This window comes from Oncorhynchus clarkii, chromosome 13 (genome assembly GCF_045791955.1).
Source record: "Oncorhynchus clarkii lewisi isolate Uvic-CL-2024 chromosome 13, UVic_Ocla_1.0, whole genome shotgun sequence".
Lineage (NCBI taxonomy): Eukaryota > Metazoa > Chordata > Actinopteri > Salmoniformes > Salmonidae > Oncorhynchus > Oncorhynchus clarkii.
In genome coordinates this window covers 25247770-25270457 of record NC_092159.1, presented here as the reverse complement: position 1 = coordinate 25270457, position 22688 = coordinate 25247770, and the positions used below count along the sequence as shown (strand labels likewise).

General features: G+C 42.7%; 2 protein-coding genes across 2 annotated transcripts; one reads left to right on the top strand and one right to left on the bottom strand.

The window, feature by feature from the left end:
- Positions 1 to 136: 136 nt before the first annotated feature.
- LOC139424692 (T-complex protein 1 subunit delta) lies at positions 137 to 11210 on the bottom strand. Its single transcript, XM_071176763.1, has 13 exons — positions 10900 to 11210; positions 10384 to 10436; positions 10199 to 10288; positions 5500 to 5608; positions 5080 to 5344; positions 4181 to 4313; positions 3830 to 3969; positions 3481 to 3577; positions 3260 to 3370; positions 2795 to 2925; positions 994 to 1228; positions 518 to 631; positions 137 to 308 (listed from the first exon to the last, which is right to left on the bottom strand). Exons 1-13 carry the CDS (start codon positions 11009 to 11011, stop codon positions 294 to 296), a joined length of 1605 nt encoding a protein of 534 aa, XP_071032864.1. The 5' UTR covers positions 11012 to 11210; the 3' UTR covers positions 137 to 293.
- Positions 11211 to 11441: 231 nt separating this feature from the next.
- On the top strand, positions 11442 to 20423 carry LOC139423855 (tRNA pseudouridine synthase Pus10-like). The gene is given in 19 exon segments (XM_071175496.1): positions 11442 to 11582; positions 12060 to 12192; positions 12485 to 12583; positions 12585 to 12752; positions 13083 to 13169; positions 14165 to 14199; positions 16153 to 16267; positions 16685 to 16761; positions 16987 to 17032; positions 17220 to 17284; positions 17400 to 17485; positions 17885 to 18010; positions 18681 to 18737; positions 18832 to 18908; positions 18983 to 19038; positions 19127 to 19244; positions 19440 to 19582; positions 19771 to 19870; positions 20166 to 20423. Coding segments are annotated over 18 exon segments (1620 nt in total). The 5' UTR covers positions 11442 to 11582; positions 12060 to 12066; the 3' UTR covers positions 20205 to 20423.
- The last annotated feature ends 2265 nt before the right edge of the window (positions 20424 to 22688 follow it).

Below are 22688 nucleotides of genomic sequence, written 5' to 3'. Positions count from 1 at the left end.
GTAGTGTATATGGGGAAAGTTGCCGTTAACACCATTTCGTTGGTGTCATGACACAAGCCTGAGATTTAAAGATGAACTGCTGGTCAGTGGGGTCGGTCACTGAGGGAGCCCAAGCAGGAAGTACACAACAAAAACATGGAGTGTCAAAAAAAAGAACTGTTTTATTAAACTACAGAGGACTTCTGGACATACGGGTCTTAGCAAGCTGCCGGTCCTATGACTCCTTGTGGCACAAGCACGTGCAGTAACACAGGCTGGGTTCTTGCTACATCGACAAATCTCCTCTTAACTCCTTATCGGGTGTTCACCTGCAAGAAAGGGGAAAATCTTATTACCTTATTAGGACACAGTTTAAGTGAAAGGAGGGGGGCTTTCAATTATTAGAGCAATTTATATAGTGTTTTGTGTTTTTTCTGGTGCTGTGTTTCATTCTAAAATGGACATACAAGATGTAATGCAGGTTGAATGAGAGGGCAGATCTCCACTAGTGACACCAGAGGGTTGTCTGGTCTCTTACCACGTCGTCAATCTTGAGGATGCTGCGGACCGTCTCGGTGGCGAGGGTCAGAGCGCTGACAGACACCAGCAGAGGCTGCACCACCAGCTCCTCTAGAATGTTGGAGATACCACCCTGAGAGAGGGAGAGGAATGGGGAGACGAGTCAATTCCCTATTCTACATGATAAGACAATTGCATATCTGGTATGCAACTGCATTAATGTAAATCTTAATGACAAACTGTCAAAACGGAGGTTCTGTATCGAGCTGGTGAATGGCTGGGACACAAGAGACTACAGTCGATGAATAGGCAAATAAGTTTACTGCGAGCACACCAGGACAATGAGGTGTTGTCACGGCGTGACTCTAGCCTCACGAGACAATCACATTTGTTCTAAATCTGAATGTTCAACATTGCATCCTGAGAACAAACTATGGCAGGGTGAAAATAGGCATAAAACAAAACAGAATCGAGGAGAGAGTGGCAGGGCCGTACCTTGCGGACATTGATCCCGGCAGTCTTCTCGCCTTGGGCGTGCCTATTGCGGAGCTCTGTGACAGTGGAGATGGGGTTGAGGCCGGCGTTCTCGGCCAGTGTGGACGGCACCACCTCCAGGGCGTCTGCGTAGGCCCTCACGCAGTATGCCTCCATGCCTGGCAGCGTGCGGGAGTACTCAGCCAGGCGCAGGGCCAGCTCGATCTCAGGAGCACCGCCACCGGCGATCAGAGCCCTGGGAGGGAGAGAAAAGGCATCAGTCAAGGGAAAGAGAAACAAACTAGTGACAGCAAATATCAATTAGGCTGTCTTCTAAATAAAAATCCCTGAGTGTCACCAGCAAAGCATCACCACACCACCTCCATGCTTCACGGTGGGAACCACACATGCAGAGATCATCCGTTCACCTACTCTGCATCTAACAAAGGCACGGCGGTTAGAACCAAAAACCTCAAATTTGGACTCAGACCAAAGGACAGATTTCCACCGGTCTAATGTCCATTGCTTGTGTTTCTTGGCCCAAGCAATTCTTCCTATTGGTGTCCTTTAGTAGTGGTTTCTTTGCAACAATTTGACCATAAAGTCCTGATTCACGTAGTCTCCTCTGAAGTTGACAGTTGATGTTGAGATGAGTCTGTTACTTGAACTCTGTGAAGCATTTATTTGGGCTGCAATCTGAGGTGCACTTAATTGCCGATTTCTGAGGCTGGTAACTCTAATGAACTTATCCTCTGCAGCAGAGGTAACTCAGGGTCTTCCTTTCCTGTGGCAGTACTCATAAGAGCCAGCTTCATCATAGCGCTTGATGGTTTTTGCAACTGAACTTGAAGAAACGTTCAAAGTTCTTGAATTTTTTTGCATTGACTGACCTTCATGTCTTAAAGTAATGGTGGACTGTCGTTTCTCTTTGCTTATTTGAGCTGTTCTTGCCATAATATAGACTTGGTCTTTTTTCTTCTGTATACCACCGCTACCTTGTCACTACACAACTGATTGGCTCAAACGCATTAAGGAAGGAAAATTCCACAAATGAACAAGGCACACCTGTTAATTGAAATGCATTCCAGGTGACTAACTCATGAAGCTGGTTGAGATAATCCCAAGAGTGTGCAAAGCTGTCAAGGCAAAGGGTGGCTACTTTGTTAAACAAAAACTAAAATTATATTGAGATTCACTTTCTTGGTTACTAGATGATTCCATGTGTTATTTCATAGTAGAATAATAGTGAAGACATGAACTATGTAAAACATTGTAAAAATAAAGAACCCTTGAATGAGTCCAAACTTCTGAATGGTACTGTACGTAAGTTACCCAAACAAGGAATTTAATGACTGCATAGAAAATAGTTTATTGCAAATGACTGGTAAGCTGGATACTGGTGTGGCCCCCCTTCTTCTGTTATAAAAGAGGGCATTTTAGATCTGACAAAAATGGTTGATATCAAAACAGAAATATCAATGTTTGGTTTCAAGATCTATTGGGATCACAAGGTCTGCTAAGCTCTTTAAAAAGGACAAAGTGCACATCCTTCACAGCCATTTTAGGTGTAGTTGCAGTCCTTCAGAGTATTATGTTCCTCTCAACAGGTCCAGAGCCAGAGGTGAAGCCCCTGACCCAGGTTGAAGAGAGGGTTGCTCTGTCCCCCAGAAATGGCCACTTGTGACATGGACAGCCACGAGTGGGCAAAGCTTAGAGGGACTTGTGCTTACTTGTCTATGTAATTATTCCACATTATCACGGCATGCATCTACAGAGGCTATTGTTGCTCAGACAGCTGACCAGAGTGGCTGCAGCACCATACCTCTTCTTCACCAGACAGCGGATGACACACAGAGCGTCGTGGATGGAGCGCTCCGCCTCCTCAATCACCAGCTTGTTGGATCCGCGCACCACGATGCTGACTGTCTTACCAGGGCTGGTGCAGCCTGTGATCTATAGAGACGAACAGGCCAGAGAGAGATACAGCATTAATTGACTTTCATTGGGAAACAGCGATCAGACACATGCCAGTCATCTTAGAATATGCTTTTCTAAAACCTTAAAAACGAAATTACAATGAACATTTTTTCATTCATGGAGGTTGGAATACACATAGGCTACATGCAATGCCTAAAATCCTCACTGTTTTCAATGACCACTTAACACATTCCAAGGGTATTAGCATTAGAATAAGAGTCTTTTCTCGCATAGTTGTGATGGCAGCAAGAAAGCAGTCTCGTATCCAAGCCTGGGAGAGATTGAGATTAGTTTAAGTGAATTAGCGTACCTTGACCAGCTTGCCAGAGCCATCCAGGCTGACCTCCTCTGCCAGCTCGGCGGTGCCCATCATCTCGGGAAGGAACTGATCAATGTGGGCGATGGGCTTGGTGCCAATGGTCTGTAGGGGTGAAAAGTGAATTCAGATTCAACAGTCAGCCTTTGTCTATAACAGAATATCATGAACTACAAAGTAAAGACCAATAATGTGATTTATTTTTATTTTTATACCTTGCAGATGAATTCAATATCCTCCCTCTCGATCTCCTTGACCACCATGATCTTCATCTTGTTCAGGAAGTGGAGGGCCAAATCGCTCAGAGCATCTCTGAAAGAAGTACGGAACTATTTTTTTTAACCATGTCATCCAGTGATCAAGATAGCATGCAGACAGGAGGTCCACCTATGGGAAGAGTATAATATACAGAGGAACCCATGGTAACAGTGCTAATACCTGCCTTTCTGATTACACTCAAATACATTTCTAGACATTGTGAGAGCAATTGGACAAAGTGAATCGATGACATGACGGTGATGATGTAACGCAATGCCATGACGGTGATAATGCGTCGGGTGTTACCTGAGGATGGACTTCTGGATGAGCAGGACGTTGCAGCCCGCCTTCTTGATCTGTTTGACCAGGTTGAGGATGTAGGCGCGCTCCTCGCGCAGCACACGGTCCATCTGGGCATAGTCTGACACTACTATCTGGTTGTCCATCTGGATTACGACATGAGGGACATAAAAATAAAATAATAATAATACGGAGAAAGAATAACAAAACAATTGTAAGAAAATGTGAAGATTGAGGGGTAAGAAAGGTAACAGATAAAAAAAAAACGAATCGTCCACCATAACGTCAGGGACATTGACAAACATGGAAGCCAATTTCACGGAGACAAACAGTCAATTTGTGATGTGATGGACTTACGTCAGTTTTCGGCGGGGACAAGCAGAACTGGATGAGGGCGATCTTGGCCTTCTCCACACGGGACACGCTGGAGTTGACCACCTTCTGGGTCAGCACCAGGCCATCCACCAGCTCACAGTCATCAATGGTCCCACTGCAGAGAAACACACATTAGGTCATTATGGGTAGAACATCTGTCTTAAGGGCAGCAGTTTCTACCTGGCTGATTCCAAACAAAGGTTCCTGACCATAAGGCAAAATAATTAATTAAATGTTTTTTTTTTTAAACGCAATCATTTGCGTTGTCGATTAAGATCAGATAAATGTGTGTCCATCCATGCACAAGGAAAAACACTCAAGTAGGACATCAGTATGGTTTTGTTGCTGATTACGCAATTACAATTTGGTTGCGATAGCTTGTCAGAAGGTGACTGGCAGGGAAAGCAAAGTGGAGCCATTCTGCTAATTGACCGCCTGAGATTGATCTGGCACATCAGACATGTCCACATCCCCACAGAGAGAGAACTGGGGAGTGAAAATGTGCCTATCCAAACTGACTTTCAACTGTAGGAAGCTGTCAAAAGCTTTAGGAAAGGTATGGTATTAGTACAACACTGATCCTACATTAGTAGCCTAGGGTCTACTGCTGGATCATGTTCATTACACACCTAATGGCAGAAAAGGAACTGCGAAAGGAGGGACTATCTGGACTTTTCTAATAAGAAAAGCAAATTTTCCGTTGCAAAATATTTCAACATTTCCTGTTGCGTGCCCTAATGAACATGACCCAGAAGTCAAAATAGGATTGCAAGCAGGGTTGTTTTCTAACATTTAAGTCCTTTTGCAGACGTTCTTATCCAGAACAATTTAAAGTAGTGAGCACATAATCTGGACCCACCAGCCTTCCCCTCCCTCCTCACCCCAGCTTCTTGACAATGTGGATATCGTGCAGGTCCACGCCAGTGGCAGTGGCCGGGTCGATGACGCGCATCACGGCGTCCACGCTCATGGGCGCTAGCAGGCTGGAGTACTGCGACACCACCTTGGAGCACAGAGAGGTGGTGGCACTGTTCAGCAGTGTCTCGCGGTCGCTCAGGAGTACCGGCTGGCTCATGCCCGTCAGCACCTCGACGCCCTTGTCCACCGCCTTCTGGAACGACTCAGAGATAGTGGTGGGGTGGATACCTGGTGGATAAGCAGAGAGCAGGCAGTTAGTATTAAAGCTTTAGGAAGCAGGGACTCAGAACAGACTCTGGCCTAGGAGTTTATTGTGTAATCCAGGAGTCAGCAAGCCTGGTCCTGGAGATCGCCAACGATGCCATTGGTTCCACGTCACTTACCCTTCTGAAGCAACTTGCCGCATGCGTCAAGCAGGGCACCAGCAATCACCACCACCGAGGTTGTGCCGTCACCAGCCTCAATATCCTGTGCTTTGGACAGCTCCACCATCTGAAAGACAAACAGGCAAAACACAGCGTCAAACTCCTGATATTGGTGATCTCTTAAACGGGACAGAAGCTAGAAAGGAAAGTCCCCAAAGATGCCTTTCAGAAATAACCTTTAAAGAAATGTTGAATTTTAGCTCAAATGACAGTCCCCTGCCGGATGTTCAAATAAAATGTTATTGGTCACATACTTAGATGTCATTGCTGATGTAGCGAAATGCTTGTGTTCCTAGCGCCAACAGTGCAGTAGTATCTAACAATTCACACAATTCTAAAAGTAAAAGAATGGAATTACTATATATAAATATTAGGACGAGCAATGTCGGGGTGGCATTGACTAAAACACAGTAGAATATAATGCATACGACATGAGTAAAGCAGTATGTAAACGTTAGTGACCAGCGCGCTACAGTATTTTCTCTCCTGTGTGTTATTTCACTAACACTTCACTACAACATCTGTATGTGACCAAAACAAATTTGATTATTAAAGTGGCTAGTGATTTTATGTCTACAGTGCATTTGAGAAGTATTCAGAATAGTTATGCACCAACACACATTTTGCCCCTAATTTATAATACTGTTCTTATTTGATTAATGGTGGTCGGACCCATCTATGTGAAGCTAGCCACAATAAGGATCAGCAACAAGTGGACTGTGGTTATCCTTCAAAATAAAAGTATGGCATAATTCTATTTGCATCACTGTCCAATCCAAGATGGTTGCCAATCAGTCTGTCCGTTTGTATGTCTGATCCTTGAGAGGAGTCAAGAGTTGTTTTAAATGACCCTGATCCTGTTTACAGAAGCAAATAATTTATGTGAAGGTGGATGCTGTATATAACAACTATTACTTTTTTAGATCAGCATTTTACGAAATTTACTTGTACAAAGATTTCGGATTGAGAAGGCCTTCATTTTTTCCCTACACCTTTCTGGAGTTGGAGCTCGCCAAGTCAGGAGCGTCTGTCTGCACGCCGGGCCTGCTACGCGAGCACAGGTGCACACTGAAGGCTAGGAGCGGAGAAGCGGCTATTGGATTGGAAAACCTAATGCAAATGAAAATCTGTTGTTCTACACAACGTCTACGGGTCGTTGCACACCTGTGCTGAAATACCGCTCAAACCGGCATTGTATCGGTTACTGTGCCTGCTCTTTACTCAATGCCATCCTGGATTAAATAGGCTGAATTAATTAACGTCGCTTTATGCCCTACAATTTGCAAACACTCGGAGACCATCATGTCAATACCACCAGGAACTCGGTCTCTCTGCAATTACATTTGTGCCCCTCTCAAACGCAACTGGACCTACACTTTATGGCATACTTCCAAAATCTCAAACTGTTGAATGACTGTGTCAAAAGACTGTTAGTTTTATTGACTGACAATGGTGCTGGCTCCACCAAGTCCTCACACACTGGGCAACAGATAAATTGTTATGTTTTTACTGTTGATCTCTGGTAATGTGCGACCAAACCCTGGGCCGATAAGATACCATGCAATTTCTACCGATTCATGATTTGAAAAACAGAGCAGGTTTTGGCCTCTTGCATGTCAGAAATCCAAAAATAGACATGATTAGAATATGGGCCAAAATGACAAATGCAGACGCAATGGTTTATTCAGAAACTTGGCTAAAGAAAACTGTGTCAAATAACTTGATTTCTATTGATGGGTACAGGGTTTTTAGAACGATTGGATGAGTAAAGGAGGGGTTGCAACTTATGTGATATCCGAGTTGAACACCTCGGAAATTACCCTCGATTACCAAAGCCAAACATTTTGAATTGCTTGCGGTTAAAGTGAACTTATATAAGGACTCCCACATCACTGTAGTTGGCTGTGACAGACCGCCCTCGGCGTCGAGGACACACTTAACTCTTGATGTCCTGCACAAGCTAAATGACTCTGAATGCAATTTTTTTGGGAGATTTGAACTGGGACATGCTTACATCTGTACCAGACTCTTAAAAGAACCTTGTGACTCTGAATCTCGCTCAATTAATTAATGCGCCTACAAGACCGAATCCCAGAGCACCTAACAAATCAACGCTATTGGACATTCTTCTAACGAATACCCCTCACAAATACACATGGACTGGGATATTCTGTAAGGTCAGTGATCACTGTGCAATTGCGTGTGTTAGAAATACAAAAAAAACATGACCAAAGCCAAACACATATTTATTAATTTTTTTAAACAAAAAAAACGACATTTTAGACAAGTTTGATGAGCAAGCGTTTTTACATGATCTGTATCATACTGTCAATATTAAGTCTGATTCCCGACTGACACTGCCTGGAACTATTTTTATATGAAATTTGTGTTGATTTGTGAGAAGCATGCCCCTGTGAAGACATTAAGAATCAGTGGAAGGGACAATCTCCGGTGTTCAGAGAACTTGGCAGAATTCATTAGAAAGAGAAATCTCTTGGGCTCAAGCTAGACCTACAAATGCAAGTCTTTAATATCTGCTGGTTCAGTTTGATAATGGTGTGGCCCAGGCCTCAATTGTAAGCTCTGTTACAGTCCACTATGATATAGGCCCTCGTGAACCATTTAAACTTTGAACCTGTTCCTTATACAGGAGGTCTATAAGCACTAAAAAGGTTAGACACAAAAGTCTGCAGGTCCAGACAACCTGGACCCCTGCCTCTTAAAGATAACAGCTGGTATTATTTCCTAAACTGTGGCTCACATTTTCAACTTGTCTCTTGACCAATTCCATACCCAGCATTTGGAAATCAGCTTATGCCGTCCCACTGCTAAAGGGTGGAGATCCCTCAGATGCTAATAACTATCGTCCTCTCTCTAAACTACCTACCCTGGCCAAAGTCTATGAATCCCTAGTGAACTCAGTTAAACTTCTAAAATGAAAAGAACATACTGAGTGGGGTTCAGTCTGGCTTCAGGTTGGGGCACAGCACCACAACTGCAGCTATGGCAATGGCAAATGACATCATTAATGCACTTGATGAAAAGCAACATTGTGCTGCTCTGTTTGATAATAATCCACAAAGGCACAAATTTTAATTGTCCATTAAAATATCATCAAATTGATCAGAAATAGTGTAGACATAGTTAATGTTGGAATATCTACATCGGCGAACAGAGGCCCATTATCAGCAACCATCACTCCTGTGTTCCAATGGCAAAACGCAAATTCCACTATTGTGCCTAATCCTTGTGGCTAGCTTCACAACACATAACCCGGTCTGGTCGAGCCTCACTAGCCAGATGAAGCTAGCTGGCTGCTTATAACGTTAGCTTTGGGCAACAGTGTTAAGTAGCTGGCTAGCTATTTATTTTCAATTAATTGAAGTTCAATTTCAATAGGTGAACAACAAGTGGCAACCTAGCTAATAGTTACAAGGATTTCTAAATCATTGCTAAGAATAAATGAAAATTACTGCAGTTCCTACTGGTCATTGTTTTCAGGCTGGTTGCTAGCTAAAGCTAGCTACCCCAGAAGTTGCGGTCGAACAAAATGATGCTTTATTACCAACATGGTATTGTAAACATTGTTTGTGGCCGGTGTTTGCAGACTTTTTTTGTACAGCTTAGACAGTGTTACTGTATATTTTGTGGCACGCAAAAGACCCAAATGGCGTTCCATGGTATGCATGTCGTGAAGCTATTACTGTGTAACTCCGGTTGGGCAACATCTGAAAAACAGCGCACTTAGTGTGTACGGGTGCTTGACCAGTCGGCGAAAGCCAACTTCACCCACGACAAAACGGTTGATTGTCAAGGGCAATGAATTCCATTATCTAGGCTTTAAGGGATTTGGCCTTTGAGTTGTTTCGCCAAAATGTTCTTCATCTTTCAAATGACTGCGCAACTTGTTGACTGCTCGATCCACAGCACACAGCACACAGCAGGCCGATACCAATGTTGGCATTTAACTAATATCGCCCAAACTTCTTCCATTTAAGAATGATGAAGGCCACTGTGTTCTTGGGAACCTTCAATGCAGCAGAATTTTTGTTGGTACCTTTCCCCATATCTGTGCCTCGACACAATCCTGTCTCGGAGCTCCAATGACAATTCCTTCGAACCTCACGGCTTGGTTTTTGCTTGGACATGGCACTGTCAACTGTGGGACCTTATATAGACAGGTATATGCTTTTCCAAATCATGTCCAATGAACTTAAATTTACAACAGGTGGACTCCAAGTTGTATTAACGTCTCATGGATGATCAATGGAAACAGGGTGCACCTGAAATTAATTGCGAGTATCATAGAAAAGTGTCTGAATAAGGTATTGGTTTATTTTTAATACATTTGCAAACATTTCTAAAAACCTGTTTTTGCTTTGTCATTATGGGGTATTGTGTGTAGACTGCTGAAAACAATATATATTTAATCAATTTTAGAATAAGGCTGTAACATAACAAAATGTGGAAAAAGTCAAGGGGTCTGAATACTTTCTGAAGGGCAGCAGTATATAGGGCAGCAGCCTCTAAGGTGCAGGGTTGAGTAACCGGCTGGTAGCCAGCCGGCTAGTGATGGCTAGAGCAGTATTTGGCTAGAGCAACAATTGTAGAGGACAGCACAGAAACATATCCCCAGCTCCTTTCTCTCAAACCTTACCATCTTGGCTGCAGGGTGCAGCACCTGCATCTGTTTCAGGATGGTGGCCCCGTCATTGGTGATGGTCACGTCACCCTTCCCATCCTGAATCTGTAAGAATCAATTCCTCTTTTAGTTACAGACAAAATGACCAAACCTTGAGAGATGGTGATGAGAAGTTGATGTAAATGGTTACATTTAATTACCATTTTATCCATGCCCTTGGGGCCAAGGCTGGTTCTGATGCATTCAGCAACAGCTGTCAACCCAAAAGAGGTGTTACTTTCACAAAGAAGACCTACCCATCTAACAGTAGGATACCTTCTATAGAAAATGTTTACTGCTTGACTACTGAGGCAGACAAGGGGACCCCAAACGACTATTGGTTAAAGAGCACATACATGGATGTTCATGACAGTTCATTTGGTCAATTCTTGATCCCAACAAATCTAAGCAACTAATGGCTAGTTTAGCTAGTGCACTAATGTCAATCACAATAGGGTTTTTTGCTCTGTAACAGATTCTTGTGGAGTCATGCTAGCTAACTGGGTACCAACTTGTGGCTAACGGTTACACTGCCCATACTGAGCCAGCAGTAGCATCCATTCATTAGCAAAGGGAGTGTCGCAGCAGCTGATGCTATGGCAACTCACTGTGGCAAACAACCGCCAGGGTCAGTTATTCGTCCACAACGCAATACGAATGCTGTATTTGTAGTTTACCTTTTCCTGCGGAGATGTTACTGAACCGAATCTGTGCTGGCTTGTCACGGTCTACATATGCCCCTCGTCCTTTGTTTTTCATCCCACCACTTGGCATCTTTGGTGCAGCCATTGCTTATTTTCGTCGGAATATTTGACTAAAATACTTATGATGGGGACAGCTGTACCCCAAAACACAGAAACGGCTGCTCGACTTCAGATGGGTTGAGATTCAGATTTATCTCCCGCTCTGACTAGAACCTTCCAGAGCCACCGGTTTCGACTCTTGTAGAAAAAGGACCCTCCTGTCAACTTCGAAGGCGCCTTGATATGACGTTTTAGATGTCCAACAATTTGCCTTGCGGTTTTATATGTTGGGATGAGACAAGGCTAGTAGGTCACTGTGTGCATCGAATGCATATATATTCATATATAAGATACTGGTAGTGATATTGTATACAATTAAAGGGACCTGTGGTGTTGATCAAAATGATAATATCCACCCTCATCAATATATTAATCTATCTGATTCGACTAGTTTTGTCTACTTCTGATGAAGTCATGTTCCTGTAACATTTGCTGCATGCTGAGAAACCAAATGACTGAACCACAGAGTTTTGAAACCATCTTTGACTGAACTGTGTTCTTGCTCTACATAGACATTTGATTATCGTACAAATACTGTAATTCATTTGCCATTCAAGGTTCGTAAGCTTGCGCTTATTTGTGTTCTCAGATAAAGCTAACTAGCTACCTTAAGAACTAGCAGCACATCATAACATCAAATGCATCAACATCCACACAGGGCTGCGAGTGTGACCTAGTGCTAGCAATGTGTAGACAGGTCTCAGAGCAAGCAGCCTTTTCCAGTATTGTACAGTAGTACACATGAGATTTTACTTCTGAGTTAACAGAGATTATAGCCCCCATATCTATCTTTGTAATGCAAAGTGTGCATGCAAGCTTTGCTTCAGCTACCAATGATTGTAACCTCACCCTACAGTGTGTGATATGTTATTAGCATTGTGATGTGCATATTATATTACTCTTAGATAACCTACAGTAGTACTGATTCTACTGAACTCTGTCAGCTAACTTGTTGTAGTAGGTTTGCCAGACATAAGTGTACTTTCATCTTTCTTACTGATCTCATTCATCTGTGATCTCTGTCCATTTTACAGCTGTATTATGTTGCCCCTCATGGAGAAAGATAGACCAATAGTGAAGAAGCTGCTGGAAGCTGGATGCTGTGCCCGCTGTGTCCTGAGGTTCTGCTGCTTGGGGGTGCAGTCAGCCTACCGCCAGTCTTATGAGGTCAGTGCTTTTGCTGCATTGGATTGTCTTTGCACTTAAAGCAGGGACAGACATACAGACATTTCAGAGATTCAAGTGCAAAGACAGTTGAGTAGCTCCAACATTCTTCTTTGTAGGTAGTCTCGGCTTAAGGCTTTGCGTGAAAGCCTGTGGCAGACGCTACTTTGTAGGTAACCTAAGTATTCTCCTTTAGAATAATTGTGCCCGTGATCTAACGTGAACTGAACTGCTGGCAGACATTTGAATGTATTTTTGAGATGCTGAATAATGTTTTTCTGTTTGTCCTGCTCAGGATACAGCAAAGGAGCTTTGTGCTTTCATCAGTGATTCAGAGAATAACGAATCCCAAGATGCAGCCGTGCTGGAGCAGCACACAGAAGACCCCCCCTCGTAAAAAAATTAAGATGGATGCGGCGGAGACGGACGTCCAATCAGAAGGCGACTCTGCCGTGGTTCCCGCGGTGATGGAGGAAGGCGACGCCGAGCCAGCGGACACGGAAGTGTGTGCGGTGTGCCTGGGAGTTCTACAGGAGTTCTGTGATGAAGCCTATGCCATAAAGGTGTGTTTGGTCACTATTAATCCTATTGCATTCGGAGCCACTGTTGTTTTACATGATACCTATGACTAAGTATGTCTTTAAGTGCATCCCAAATGACACCCTGGTCAAAAGTAGTGCACTATATAGAGAATAGGGTACCGTTTAGGACACAACGTTGAAGATTAAAATAAGAAAGACCTTTGTATCTGCCTAGTGATCAAATACTCCATCATCGTCAATCAATGCTCCAGTCTACCAGAATCTGCCTCAATTACCACAGCTTGAGGCCTAGGAGGACTGAACCAACAATGGAATTTGGGGGGATTCATGACACTGTTTTTATGTGTGCAGATATCGGATGTGGTGAAGGCCAAAAACTACCAGTTTGACACGATGGTACTGTCCGTCTCCCTGCCGGCCCAGCTGTCTGTCAGAGAGGTCAGTGGTTACATTGTAGGCCTTAGCTGATAACTGATGTCACGCAATTGTGTAGCTATCAGCTTTTTATTTATTTTTATTTCACCTTTATTTAACCAGGTAGGCCAGTTGAGAACAAGTTCTCATTTACAACTGCGACCTGGCCAAGATAGAGCAGTGCGACAAAAACAACACAGAGTTACACATAAACAAACGTACAGTCAATAACACAATAGAAAAATCTATGTACAGTGTGTGCAAATGTAGAAGAGTAGGGAGGTAAGGAAATAAATAGGCCATAGAGGTGAAATAATTACAATTTTGCATTAACATTGGAGTGATAGATGTGCAAATGATGATGTGCATGTAGAGATACTGGGGTGCAAAAGAGCAGGAGGATAAATAACAATATGGGGATGAGGTAGTTGGGTGTGCTATTTACAGATTGGCTGCGTACAGGTACAGTGATCGGTAAGCTGCTCTGACAGCTGATGCTTGAAGTTAGAGAGGGAGATATAAGACTCCAGCTTCAGTGATTTTTTTTTTTCAATTCGTCCAGTCATTGGCAGCAGAGAACTGGAAGGAAAGGCGGCCAAAGGAAGTGTTGGCTTACAGTATATTCAAATGGTTTGTCTCAAAACAACTTCCATTCAATAGAAAGATATGATTATTTCAAGCTCAGTTGATTCTGTCATAGCCACACGATCAGTATAGCCTGGACCACAGTCGTTCTATTCAGTGTGATGTGTGGCAGTGCAAGACTACTTTACAGTCAATAATGCAGGATCTTGTCCCTGGGTTGGCCATTAGAGGGCGTAGTTACCTCATAGTTAGTGGTACTGCTTCTGTCTAGTATAGAGACTAGAGTAGACTAAAGTGCAATCGCGAAAGCCATTGTTTCTACAGATGTGGCATTCCCATTAAGGTGAGCATGACGGATGCTTGTAAACAGACAGGATGTTACTCAGGACGTTTCTGAACATGTACCCTCCTCTCTCTGTGCCACACCCCTACAGCACTCTTGTTGGCTGCATGTAAAGAAGGAAGTGAGGTAAGTTCGCTTCACCAGAGTGGCGTCCATCTATCTAGCCTGATGATTTCTTTCCGTTAAATAAATAATTCTAATCCCAATGTATCATCACATCACTCCAAAACATTGAAATATTACAGTGTTCATTACTATATTATGAACACACATCTTTACCTTTTCTAACATGTCATGTCTTAACCCATAAGAGTCTAAGTCGGGGAGGGGAGGTGCAGGGTTCTACCAAGCTATATGGAATTGTCTTAAGGAGGTCATACCAAGGATCATTTAGCCATTTGATTTTGAATTTTAAAGACCCCTTGAAGTATCCCAACAATATATTAACACATTTTTTGAATGAAAAATGTTATTTGGCCTTACTGCTATTAGCCCATACAAACGCATTGAATAACAGATTCACTACATGAAACAACAGATAGTCCCCCCCCCAAAAAAAATGTCATGGAGGTTTGTTCTGAAGTCTGTCCAGTATCTGAGAGAGAGATAAGAAAGGGTCGGGCAGCATTTTTTGTTTTTTTTTGGCACTAAACAGTCTCCATATGCACTCCTTTTCAAAATGTTGGGGGTCACTTAGAAATGTCCTTGTTTTTGAAAGAAAAGCAATTTTTTTGCCCATTAAAATAACATCAACTTGATCAGAAATACAATGTAGACATTGTTAATGTTGTAAATGACTATTGTAGCTGGAAATGGCAGATTTTTGTATGGAATATCTACATGGGCATACAGAGGCCCATTATCAGCAACCATCACTCCTGTGTTCCAATGGCACGTTGTGTTAGCTAATCCAAGTTGATCATTTTAAAAGGCTAATTGATCATTAGAAAACCATTTTGCAATTATGTTAGCATAGCTGAAAACTGTTGTTCTGATTAAAGAAGCAATTAAACTGGCATTTTTTAGACTAGTTGAGTATCTGGAGAATCAGCATTTGTGGGTTCGATTACAGCCTCAAATTGGCCAGAAACAAAGGACTTTCTTCTGAAACTCGTCAGTCTATTCTTGTTCTGAGAAATGAAGACTATTCCAATTAAGAAATTGCCAAGAAACTGAAGATCTCGTACAGCACTGTGTACTACTCTCTTCACAGAACAGCGCAAACTGGCTCTAACCAGAATAGGAGTGGGAGGCCCGGTGCACAACTGAGCAAGAGGACAAGTCCATTAGAGTGTCTAGTTTGAGAAACAGACGCCTCACAAGTGCTCAACTGGCAGCTTCATTAAATAGTACCCGCAAAACACCAGTTTCAACGTGAAGAGGCGACTCCAGGATGCTGGTCTTCTTTTGCCCATCTTAGTCTTTTATTTTTATTGGCCAGTCTGAGATATGGCGTTTTCTTTGCAACTCTGCCTTCTGACCAATTTGATGTTATTTTAATGGACAAAAAAATGTGCAAGGACATTTCTAAGTGACCCCAAACTTTTGAACGGTAGTGTATACTTCCATTCGTTGTTTTCAAATTGTACGGGGGACCTTCAGACAAGTCTTGTGAGGCCTGTGGACATCCTAGAGCAAAACAACTGACATGTATGTGTTCGTGAGAGTCTCGCCTATATTAGTGTGTAACCCAAACTGTTCGGACGCTACAGACAGAAGTTGCTGTAACGACTTCAGACGAGTCCCAAGACACTTGTGTGGGGGGGGGGGGGGGGGGTCGTAGAGAAAAACGGAGAACACCATCGTGTTCGTGAGAGTCTCATCTTTTCATAGAGTAATAAACCGTTCAGACTATTTTGTGAGAAGACGTAAGTCTCATGGTGTGACAAACACAGCTCTAGTTCAGTCACCTTTCACCGCAGAAGCGGTGGATCGAGACTCATCCAAAGCAGAAAAAAACTCTCTCTAGATTAAACTGACTTTTATGGGGATGTTTGTATTATGCTAATTAGATTTCCACGAGGGCGCAGACCTTAGGGGTTTTTAATACTTGAATTACGTTGAATTAATACCAAACAGGGAGAAGTCTATATGCCTCGATAAGGATGATGTCATCCAGGTGAAGGAGGCCTTCAAGTGGACCATGCAGGGTCTGATGTCCAAAGAGCTTGGTGGCGTACCTGTGGTGACCAAGGTCAGTGACCAGTGACCCGGAAGTAGCCATCCAGTGGCCTCACATGCTGATGGGTCGGACACCACTGTTGAAAAATACTTATTCAACAAGTAGTGCCTTGTAGAGTAACTGTATCTATAGAAATAACCTGTAATGAGCTAGCCTGGTTCCAGATCTGTTTGTGGCCTTGTCAAGTCAATTACTATCATTGACAAGAAAAACATGACCGGGAGTTGACATTGCGGCACAAACAGACTTGCACTCAGGCTAGTAATGTGAGAAGTGTTCTCTTAGTAAATTTACCCCGGTAAAATGAAGGCAAATAGAGCAAATGTAAGTGACAAAATTCTATTAATTCCTGAAAAGTATTTTTATTCTTGATTAAAAAAAACATTTTTTTTAGTTTATTCCTATTTTATTTTCCTCTTTATCCCACAGATCAGTCGACAAACTGAACAGTTTGAGGTAGGCGTGGAGTTCACACATTCAGAGACGGACTCAGACTGCCACTTCCTGTAAGTTCTCCAAGCACACGCCTCCTCAGGGTATAGACCACATGAATAGATTGACTAGACAGCCAGATGGATGGATGTGCAGAAGGACTGATTGACTGACAGATTGATGGATAGATTTTATAGGTGCAAAGGCATGGAGTACCAGCAAAATACATGTAATATTGAATGTAATGTACCATTTTTATGAAACTAATTTCTACTTCTCTGCTTTATTCTTGCATTCAGGGCTGGCATCTGTTCAGACTGCTTCAGACCAACTAAGAACAAACAGGTGAGTGAAAAAGGCAATTGGAGCCATGTCACGTGACATTTGAACAAAATGGGTCATTGGTATAAATGGTTTTGATAAGTTCCATAAATGTTTTTGTGACCAATGGCGACATGCTGCTCATTCTTTGTCGTTCCATGTCTCTCGGTGTTACGGTCCTTTCTCTGATCTCTAGTTTGTCTCGCACCAGAATGTCTTCACTAGAATGGCCGTGGTCAAAGCCCTCAAGAAGGTTTCCAATGAGAAGTTTCTAAAGTAGGTGGTCACGTTATTCTCGCTTTTTGTTTCTGTTTCTCTGTCTTCACTCTTTTGAGAAACCCGACAATCTAACTGCATGCATTGCTTAATGATATTTATTTTCTCTCTCTAGAAAGTTTCCCTGTCCCCCTACACAGCCAGCGAGGAAATGCATTGCTCAAGAGGTCCAGTGTCTTCACGTTTCTGTATTTGTGGAGGGTATGGTTGTTTATGACATCCCTTTTGGATGATTTGAACCAACGGAGGGCTTTGAGATGATCAAGAGTGGGGTCATTTCACTTCGGGAATGTATTCAGTTGGGGGCGAATACTAACGTCCTCTTAGGTAAGTCGAATTTTCACTTATTTCTCCGTTGACGTCAATGCGATGTAAAAGTTGGACTTAGGGAAAAGTTAGGATTCACCCTTCATGGTTAGGGGCTCGTAAGTAAGCATTTCACTGTAAGGTGTACGTACACGTGTTGTATTTGGCGCATGTGACGAATCAAATTTGATTTGATTTTTTTCATGCCTTGGGATTTTTCAGTTATTAAAAAAAATATATATATTTTTTAAGGGTTTGACTTGACTCCTTTATGTTTGTCCCTGTTTTTTTTAGGGAGGTACAACAAGTTCTCCCGCACCCTGCCCCAGACCACCTGGGTGATTGACGGAGAGAGGAGGATGGAGTCGTCGGTGGAGGAGCTAATCGCCGCACCCCTCTTCTCCTCTTTCCGGGCTGACGGTGAGCGTATACTGTGTGGTGTTCAGAAGGGCACACTGTAGCAATGGGGAAACAAAAATCTGTGTTCTTATTGGATGAGTTCAGGTAGAACCTCCTCGTTTCACTCTGTTTCTAAATGTTTTCTCCCTACTGAACCTCATAAGCTCTACACATTATTACTTAGGGATAGATAGACCATAGATAAGAGGGCCCAAAAGCCTGTTTTAGCATGGGCAGCACCATTGAGGACTTTCACCATTTTGAAGTAGTCAACTGGGTGAGACTTCCTATGGGTTAATGAAGAATCACATGATTCCATCCAGGTCATCAGGAGGGATCAGCCAATGAATTATACTTGTGAGCAAACATGCCATAACTTCAGGTGGCAGGAAATCGACAACCTTGGCTTCAGACCTGTTCAAACACACTGCAGGTAGCAGTATGCACCCTTTCGGTTCTTTTGCCAATTCATAGAAGTAGTAGAAAAAGAAAGTGTACTAATTCAAAAGAGATGGCCTAAATGGCACTGCCCATGCTCTCACAGATGCCATAATGGGACAGATGCAATGATAGAATGTCTGTCTAAGTCAATGAGAAAGACAGATCCAAAAGAAAGACAGATCTACACTGGTGAATGAATCTGGTATCTCAAGTAATGTCTTTCTCCTCTTTTCCCCTCTGGTCTTTGCAGGGTTTAATTTCTCCTCCTCAGGGAGGGAGGACATGGATGTGCGGACGCTTGGAAATGGTCAGACGCACAACATACATGTATGTTTACACATCCCCAGCCCTCGTTTCCATCAATGTGAGGTGTAAGGAGGTGTCTCTATCCCCATTCGCAGGTCGTCCGTTTGCACTGGAGCTGCTAAATCCTCACAGAGCCAGGTTCAATAAGGCAGAGGTCCGACAGCTGCAGGAGGTACACACACACAATGTCTCTGCAGGGTCACACACACAGGAATTTGACCACAGCCCTATATTTTCTTCTCACAGACCATCAACCAGTCCTCAGACAAAATCAGAGTACGAGATCTACAGATTGTAAGCAGGTGAGCAACGCAGTAGAGAAATGTGTCTAATTTCTGTCCAGAGACCTAAGAATGATGCTGACAGGTCATATTCTGTGTGTGTGCGTAGAGATGCTATGGGCCACATGAAAGAGGGTGAGGAGGACAAGACCAAGTCGTACACCGCCCTCATATGGACCCAGAAAGCTATCGACAAAGACGACATCACGTTCTTAGAGGAAACCAAGGTGAGTGTTCAGTGCTATCTTTAAACTGCATTATATTTTCATATAAAATCACAGTGGTTTAACATCTTGGTTGTAGTATATTTTATGGTATGTGTGTTATAATCTTTGGTTTGCTCATTCAGTGTAATCAGTACCTTAAAATAAAGTTCTGCCTACCTACAGTATGCGTTGATAATCTTCGGCTCGGTCATATAGGAGTTGAAGCTAGCTCAGAAGACGCCACTAAGAGTGTTGCATCGCAGGCCGCTGGCCGTCAGGGAGCGAGTCATCCACACCATGAGTACATGCTTCCTGGACACGCATCACTTCCACCTGAAGCTGCGCACGCAGGCAGGGACGTATCCTTTATACAGAGAAGCAAAACAGTGAGATACACGAATAGTCATACACAAACCCACACACAAAGGGAGGTATTAAGGTTGAGAGACATTCACAGTGATATACTTACACACACACGATAACAAATTAATAAATGTTTTTTTATCATCAACGAGTCACCCAATGTCAGTACCTTAACTGTTCCCAGTTACATCAAGGAGTTTGTCCACGGAGACTTTGGTCGCACCAAGCCCAATCTGTGTGATCTGCTGAAGACTGAGACTGATATCCTAGAGCTGGACGTTGATGTGGGTATTTTTAAAGTTGCCATAAATGTATCTACTTTTTTTGTGGGATATTAAAATAAGACACTGTGCACAGTGATTATTGTATAAAAAAATAGCGAGACACCGTTGAAAAGTTCATTCATAATATAAAGGGATAGTTAAGCATATTTCGATATTTGTTTCCTTACCTTGAAATCAGTCTGTTCTTTCAAGCTAAGGAAACAAATATAGAAAATTGCTGGACTATGATTGAACATGCAGGTGAATCAAAAGGATTCTGATGAGTTTAGTCTTTCTCTCTCTGTGCGTTCCTCAGTCTGTAGATGTGGACTGGCCACCCTCCATCCCGGAGTGAGCCTCGTCTCACTGATGCTGTTGAGGATGCCAAAAGGAGCCCTAGTTCTTTCTGATGGGCCATACCGTCACCTATTGGGCTCTGTTCCACTGATCTCTAGATGATATGGATAGTGTCAATATATTTGTTTTTCTTTCAATAGATTATGTTGAAATGACTGAATCTGTACAGCACGTGCGCTGAGCTGAGGCCTTGAACTGATCTTAGATATACAGTGCCTTGCGAAAGTATTCGGCCCCCTTGAACTTTGCGACCTTTTGCCACATTTCAGGCTTCAAACATAAAGATATAAAACTGTATTTTTTTGTGAAGAATCAACAACAAGTGGGACACAATCATGAAGTGGAACGACATTTATTGGATATTTCAAACTTTTTTAACAAATCAAAAACTGAAAAATTGGGCGTGCAAAATTATTCAGCAGCAAACTCTCTCCAGAAGTTCAGTGAGGATCTCTGAATGATCCAATGTTGACCTAAATGACTAATGATGATAAATACAATCCACCTGTGTGTAATCAAGTCTCCGTATAAATGCACCTGCACTGTGATAGTCTCAGAGGTCCGTTAAAAGCGCAGAGAGCATCATGAAGAACAAGGAACACACCAGGCAGGTCCGATATACTGTTGTGAAGAAGTTTAAAGCCGGATTTGCATACAAAAAGATTTCCCAAGCTTTAAACATCCCAAGGAGCACTGTGCAAGCGATAATATTGAAATGGAAGGAGTATCAGACCACTGCAAATCTACCAAGACCTGGCCGTCCCTCTAAACTTTTAGCTCATACAAGGAGAAGACTGATCAGAGATGCAGCCAAGAGGCCCATGATCACTCTGGATGAACTGCAGAGATCTACAGCTGAGGTGGGAGACTCTGTCCATAGGACAACAATCAGTCGTATATTGCACAAATCTGGCCTTTATGGAAGAGTGGCAAGAAGAAAGCCATTTCTTAAAGATATCCATAAAAAGTGTTGTTTAAAGTTTGCCACAAGCCACCTGGGAGACACACCAAACATGTGGAAGAAGGTGCTCTGGTCAGATGAAACCAAAATTGAACTTTTTGGCAACAATGCAAAACGTTATGTTTGGCGTAAAAGCAACACAGCTGAACACACCATCCCCACTGTCAAACATGGTGGTGGCAGCATCATGGTTTGGGCCTGCTTTTCTTCAGCAGGGACAGGGAAGATGGTTAGAATTGATGGGAAGATGGATGGAGCCAAATACAGGACCATTCTGGAAGAAAACCTGATGGAGTCTGCAAAAGACCTGAGACTGGGACGGAGATTTGTCTTCCAACAAGACAATGATCCAAAACATAAAGCAAAATCTACAATGGAATGGTTCAAAAATAAACATATCCAGGTGTTAGAATGGCCAAGTCAAAGTCCAGACCTGAATCCAATCGAGAATCTGTGGAAAGAACTGAAAACTGCTGTTCGCAAATGCTCTCCATCCAACCTCACTGAGCTCGAGCTGTTTTGCAAGAAGGAATGGGAAAAAATTTCAGTCTCTCGATGTGCAAAACTGATAGAGACATACCCCAAGCGACTTACAGCTGTAATCGCAGCAAAAGGTGGCGCTACAAAGTATTAACTTAAGGGGGCTGAATAATTTTGCACGCCCAATTTTTCCGTTTTTGATTTGTTAAAAAAGTTTGAAATATCCAATAAATGTCGTTCCACTTCATGATTGTGTCCCACTTGTTGTTGATTTTTCACACAAAAATACAGTTTTATATCTTTATGTTTGAAGCCTGAAATGTGGCAAAAGGTCGCAAAGTTCAAGGGGGCCGAATACTTTCACAAGGCACTGTACATGTCTTTGAGAGCCGTAGCAGGGACTGGGTGTGAATGGCACCGCTGACGGAAAGAACTACAATCCAAGTTAATTGCACTCACCTGGTGTCCCAAGTCTGAATTAGTCTCTTATTAGGAGAGGATGAAAACCAGAAGTGTTTTTGGCCCTCCAGGACAGACATTGAACAGCCCTTCTATAGAGCTTAGGGGTAGTATATGGTCAGTATTTTGTGTGTTTTTCCCTCAATTGATTTACAGAGGTTTTTGTTCAGCCTTAAAATAAATGGTTTACCTGTGGATTGTAGGCAAAAGGAGAGCAATGCAATACTTTTTTTTTGTATGAAAAATATTTGAATGTGATGTCTCCCATCAGTATCATGTTCCCCCATTGTAAATCCCATCCACATAAAGGCCTGGGACATGTTCAGTTGTGCACACAATGGAAAAAAAATTGGAACAGAAAACCAAAACATTTTATTTCATAAGTCCAGGTATGGTGCTTTTCCATTTTGACTTACCCCCACACCAATGTTTTATGTTAAAGGGAAACGTGAGGATTTTGGCAATCTACTTCCCCGGGGTCACAGGAACTCGTGCCTACCATTTTTGTCTCTGCGTGTAGTTTGAAGGGAGTTGCTAACCATTGATACCGCATTTACTAACTAGCGTTAGTGCAATGACTGG

Bases quoted from the DNA above. Each gene is read 5' to 3' on its own strand.
- LOC139424692 (XM_071176763.1), bottom strand. From the start codon at position 11,011: ATGGCTGCACCAAAGATGCCAAGTGGTGGGATGAAAAACAAAGGACGA. The intron at 3,970-4,180 runs GTAAGTCCATCA...GTCGTAATCCAG, and splicing joins TGTCCCCGCCGAAAACTGAC to ATGGACAACCAGATAGTAGT. The intron at 2,926-3,259 runs GTACGCTAATTC...TCGTCTCTATAG, and splicing joins GCTCTGGCAAGCTGGTCAAG to ATCACAGGCTGCACCAGCCC.